General features: G+C 41.9%; 1 protein-coding gene across 4 annotated transcripts in view; it reads left to right on the top strand.

The window, feature by feature from the left end:
- Positions 1-6000, top strand: part of LOC109544820 — a 57582-nt gene that overhangs the window by 40049 nt on the left and 11533 nt on the right. For all 4 annotated transcript variants that reach the window (XR_002172612.2, XM_019915172.2, XM_019915174.2 and 1 more), the window contains exons 4-5: positions 1385-1580; positions 2341-2462. Coding sequence is in view for 3 of the 4 variants with exons in the window: in XM_019915172.2 (XP_019770731.2) it covers positions 1385-1580; positions 2341-2462 (318 nt within the window). In the remaining variant the exon portion in view is untranslated. The remainder of the gene's footprint in view (positions 1-1384; positions 1581-2340; positions 2463-6000) is intronic.

A 6000-nucleotide genomic window follows, 5' to 3' on the forward strand; every position in this document is an offset into this window, starting at 1 on the left:
TGAAATGAATTCATGGGTCAGAAGCCTTAAATTTTAACAGTTTTGATGGTACATTTTTGAAGGTTCGGCATTGATTGATGGAATGAAGCTAAGTGATAAAATACAGTCCTTCTTCGGATCTTTGGAAATGGCCATTGTGCCTTTCCAGCTATTTTGGGCTTTTTGGAGATATGCGGCTTTCAAGTATTGCGCGCCTCCTAAGGGGCAAAGCCCTAACGTGAGCTTCAGTTTTCCTTTACCAAGACACAGCTTGGAAGGCGTTCTATCGAAATGGTATCTAGGAAAAATCCGCTATTTCTGGCCTTTTTCGATCTAAATCGCACCAGGTCCTAGAACTTCCACCAAAAGATAGTTTTTGGCGCACTGAATTGATCTGGTTCTATGCATCTGCTCAAGAAAATACTCTTATTTTGTTCATTGTCAATGACTACAGACTACCGGACATAAGTAAACCGCAAGATTTTTTAAATCAAATTTGCATTTAATTCAGGATCTTCAACCGTTTTTCGTAAGATTAAGCAAATCGAAAGTGGATCGGAACGCGCTTGGACTATTGAAATCACACAGGAAACGGCTTATCAAGTCATTTAAGATCGGTTGCATTACTTAATGGGAAAGATGACACATTCCTCAGATCAACAATCCAATGATAATCATTAAGAGTTTCATGGAATTGGGGTCAGAGGACTGGATTCATTCAAGGTTGGCACCAAACCGCCAGAAACCTGATTGAAGATTGTTGAAATTGAGCAATGCTTGACACCCAACAAAACGAAGAAATTCCAAGTTCTCTATCGAATAATTCGATTAATTGAAGGCAAATTTATAATCGAATTTCACATTCTCTTTGGCGCCAATGGATTTCTAATTAATAATGCCGTCCCACTGGTACCTACTAGAATACCATGTCGTAACAGTTGATTTTACACACACACACACATGCGCCCATTAAGCCGCAGATTGCCAGTAAATAAAGTGCTCTCGGTTAAATGAATAGAAAGGTAGGCCGCATTGCACGCCCACGATGGCACCACCTACCATTGACCAAAAATTATGTCACATCTGCAGTAAAATTCGACGGAACTTATGGTAATGGGTATCCGTGACCTTAACATTTATACCAGTCGGTATATAAATACCATGCAGGCAAATCTTCCAGCGTGCGAGTGTCTGCACAGGCAAAGCACAGGCCGGAACACAGCCCTGATCTATGCCTTATTGGAAAATTATGTACAAATGCCCGAAGATATTCATCGGCAACGTGTTTGTCGTGTGCATAACTAAGTGCGGTTCTCGCCTGCCTATCTCGGAACGAATCTGCGACGATTCAGCATGCAAATTCCCTCAGAACGGGCTGTGGATGCTAAGTCTGGCTTGTTTGCAGGTCCCCAGCGAAAGCTCCACCGGCATGACCAATAGCACGGTCTCCTCGTCGGAAGTGTCCCGACCGGTGTCCCTAACCAGCCTCGGATCCTGTTCGTCTTCGGGCAGCAGCAACGGACCTCTACATCAGCCTGGATCGGCCTATCTGGCTTCAGCTGAAAGTCTGGATAGCGATCCGGAACCGGCAGGAAGTCAAGGTAGGAATCCTCCAGACCTTAATATGTAGATGAAGCTACGATTCAACTGCCACCAATTTTATATCAAGCCTGCAAATGTCCACATATTGTGAACCATAAAAAAGTGCATCTGCTTAATCTGAAGAATCCTCAGCATCTAGATGTTTAGTAGGTATAGTAAACATCTGGATTCTTTCGGTTGCTGTGGACAATTATGCAAAGGTGTGCGCTCTATCCACTCGAGAAAGTCGTTTACTGTTTTTCGCCTTATTGATTGGGTGTTAGATGGATTATTCAGTTATAAAAACATCATCAGACAACCCACGCGGAGCAAAGCGGTTATTTGGTTCTGGGAACTGTGATAAAACCGCCACATTTATAACCAGTTTATAAACAGTTTTTCACTTTACAATAAATCTCAGTTTTGCTGAATGCATAATTAATTTTTTGGTACCTACTGGCTGCCTACACCGCTTGGACACCTATCGCTCATTTTCAAGCAGTGTGTTCAATGCGACGATTTTCTGGCCGAAAAAACGCTTTTGCGATAACTGTCTACCAAGTGGGTACCAAATTGTGCACACTAGCAGTCCCCACACTTCGGACTGTCTCAATTTTTCTCCCTAACTGGGACGAAAAAAGCGCATACATTTTGGGCAGGTATTTCGGTGGGCGTAACCGCCAGCCTGATTAATGGGCTCGGGCGCCCACTGTGTGGGCGGCAAAAAAACAACGCGGTTTCAAAAAAATCATCTACAATGCCACCTTGATTGAATTTCAGGTTCAGCAGACAGCGGCATTGCCGAACAGGAACCGCAATCCATCAATCCCGAGCAACGCGTCCTGCAAGAAGTGCTCGACACCGAAACTGTGTACGTTGCCGCTCTTCAAGAAGTCATCCAGGTGAGCTTTTTATGGTTTAAATGGCCAATATCCGCTCAGTTCAATTAAATCGCGCTACCGACGACAAACAACCATACTGGTGAAGCGATAATTGTGGGTGGAACCAATCAAGGAACCTGATAATCATTATTGTTGTGCAATGTCGGCAACCTTAACCCCAATGCCTAATTAGTCGCCAGGCGCTAGCTCATGATGATTATGTGGATTTCATGTTTTCATCGCGTCACACCTTTAAGAGTTTTATCTGGGTAACACTGAAGCTTCCAGCAGTTGCTTCAGCCACTTGGTAGATGTTAATGGAAGCCTAATCGCGTGGAAATCGACAAAAAGTAGGAATTTATTCCTCAGTATCCAGCTCTACTGCTACTATTTACTAGGGGGTTTTAATAGCTAATGTATACCGGGTGGGGCAACGACGACGGGGTGAAGGATTTTCTGCTAACTGGTGTGTAATTTTGAAATGACTTAAGCGATATTCAGCCCTGTGCTGTATCACTCACGTTAACTTTAACGTGCATGTTATCCGTCAAACACGTTATATGGCTCCAACTGGTGTGTTGTCTCAGTAAAACCTTTATATTATAACGTGCGCACGCTATCGACGAACGTTATATTAAGAAATAGCGCTTCAGAATAACAGCATCAAATCACATGACGCTATCGAACTTAACGTGCGTCCCTCGCAGCTCGGAGGAATAAATAAAACAATTGTGGTTAATCAGAGCGTAATTTTGTGTTTTAGCATAATTAGTTTTTAATTTAAAACGAAAATATGTCTTTTGGTGGTCTCATAAGGTTAGCTTTATTAGAACAATTAGTAAATGGTCTTGAAAATAAACTTTATTTTTGTCCACAAACTCTACTAAATTTTCAAATTGTTTGCGGGTTGTTTTTTTTCTTCTTCTGTACATGCTCCATTGAAAGTGTTTGAGAAGATAGGTCAAGAACAATAACAAACGAAATTGAAAGTGAATGTAAATCATAAACAAAGACAAGTAGGGTAGTGGGCAACCCAAATGGTAATAACGTGCACATGTCGTTCATATATTTTAGAAGCTTCGATGGTTTGATGTTAACTCTCTCTCTAACTAATAGACTATTCGTATAAAGGCATCTCACTTTATGCATCCTATATTTTTTCCTTTTTAACGTTTGATGGATAACTGGGTCGGAAACGCATACGTTAACTCGGAGATACAGCACACCTCGGTTGTGTTGCTGTGTTATCGAAAATGTTATCCTGAACTATTAAGTCGCCATAACGTGTGGCCGTTAAAAATAGCGTTTATGATACAGCACAGGGCTGATTGGCATCAACAGCAGCAATCCATTAAAATCATTTTTGTTGCACAATTATGTTTTTTTAATGGGACACCCTGTATCAATGTGTCGCATTTGCTTCTCTGGCAAATAAGGATAATTTTGATAAAATTGGGTCTGCGGTTGATAGTTTACCAGATGTAGACACTTAAAGCGAAAACAAGGCACGGAAAAAGTCTGTAAAAGAAATTGGAAAATCCGGCTCGTCCTCTAATACCGTTTATACAGGAAGTTGGCGTTTTTCATAAAGATTACTATTTTTTTTCCATGGAACATCCCATATATTATATGCTATCTTGGAGGCCTTTCAACAAGCTTCCAGGACAAGCTAAATTGCTCCTACTTTGAATCACGTTTCTGACTAAATCGGTAGCAAAAAAATGTAAAAATGTAAGGAATTGCTTAGATGATTGGAAGAGAGCCACCTAGATCACCTGACATGACACCAACTGACTTTTTCCTTTGGGTTCATGTTAAGGCGAACAAACAGGTACAATTAGCTCAAGAACTATGAAAGCTATTAAAACAAGAATACGGAAGATACGAAGAAAAATAAGAATAAAGTTAACTTTTAATGGATGGTGGCAACTGAAAATGCAACAACTAAAGGAACATCAGGGTTACGTTAAATAAATCGCAGACGTTAATGGTTGGTCAAGAACAATTGCTGGTGGTGATTGAGAATTCCACCAAAGTCATTTCCCTGGAAGCTTGCGGTTTCTCATCAATAATGCATAGTTTGGTCATCGATTCATCCATCGCGAAACAATGAAATCATGAAAACAAAAGTGAATTCTTCGCATTATAGCCGGGCTTTGTTCTAACTTTTGGATCATTCGGCAATGTGCAAATGCTGTTTTTTCATTGTTGGCTTATCTGCGGGCACGTAGAGTCGAGTAATGTTGAAACAATCGGCCAAAGTGCAGTTGTTTAATGAATGAAAGGCCGACAGCTTCGTTTAATTCTTTCGCGATGACGCAACAGCAAGGGTTCCTGGAACCAGGTTAAAGACCTGAGGCTGATGCGTGCCATTCTTCAGCATCAAGGGATTACGAATGGCAAAGAAAGGAATTTTAACGGGGCTTTGAAGTTTCGCAGCCTTTTGGCCCATCTGCCTTTGGCCTGATCGTCGGGCTTTTCGTGCCAATGTGGGAATTTCCTTGATATCAAGCTATTTGCTGCAAACGTTCATTATTTACTGTCGTTTTCCTAATCTTTTGCCCAGCGAACTGCTTGGCATGGGACTACTGGTTTTGCCTGCTTCAGGGCAGCATCTAGGGGGGTTTTTGTTAACTTTCCCATCCATTCAAACCTCTTCAAAGGCCCGAGTGCTTTACCGCAATCTAATAGGGAATTTTCTGATCTGTGTGTGGTCTGTCGCGGTCACTTGGCTGCATCTTTATGGGCGAAACGGCGCATAAAACAACACGTTAGACGAAAAAAAACATTCTCCGTTTATGTTAATGTCTGGCGTTTTGGCTGATGGCATTTGTGAGAAAAGAGGCCAGACACCCTGAAGAAAATCATGAATCCCGTACTGGAAGACTGGCAATACGGCGCCGAGGGACGGATGTTCGTGATAAATAAAGCGTTCATGGACCGAGGAGGTCTTTAATTATAGATTATGCAGGAACTTTGATCGCGGATGAGTTATCATCAGTCTATTGTGCAGGCGATAATTATGCGAATTCAATCACCTCCAGATACCTGCCCTGCCCAGAACATTTTTCTCAAATCAAATTTGAAAAATGCTGCAACTTGACGAAGATTTTTCCAGCGCACACAAAGACTATGGGCGCTTTGCGAAAGACTGGCCGGTGTCCTTAATTAGTCCATATATGAGCACAAATGAATTGAACGTTGCGTAAGTGGACGCGACCATATACAGAGGATCAACAATATCGCGACCAGGGGCGTCATATTTCAATCGAACCTTTCGGGTTCTGTTAGATAATTTAAGCCCGCTGCCGGCGAAGGTTACGCCAGTTGTTGTGCCACTTTAGGTGAAGGGATTTGGCACAAGTTTGTACCAAGAGCTTGGTCATAGGAATAGGATCTCATTTGTGTACAAATTGCCCACAAAGTAGTATGCAATTTACGACTTTTAGTTGAAATTATCTGCCCAACAAAATCGGCGTTACGCTGAGAAATTTGGAGGCTTCGCTTAGGGCGAACTGATTTTTGTCTGTCTTTTTTCTATTCGAGCGTGTTTTTGCAA

The sequence above is a fragment of the Dendroctonus ponderosae genome, unplaced genomic scaffold (genome assembly GCF_020466585.1).
Source record: "Dendroctonus ponderosae isolate FM_Combo_2020 unplaced genomic scaffold, Dpon_F_20191213v2 Dpon_F_20191213_8, whole genome shotgun sequence".
Classification (NCBI taxonomy): domain Eukaryota; kingdom Metazoa; phylum Arthropoda; class Insecta; order Coleoptera; family Curculionidae; genus Dendroctonus; species Dendroctonus ponderosae.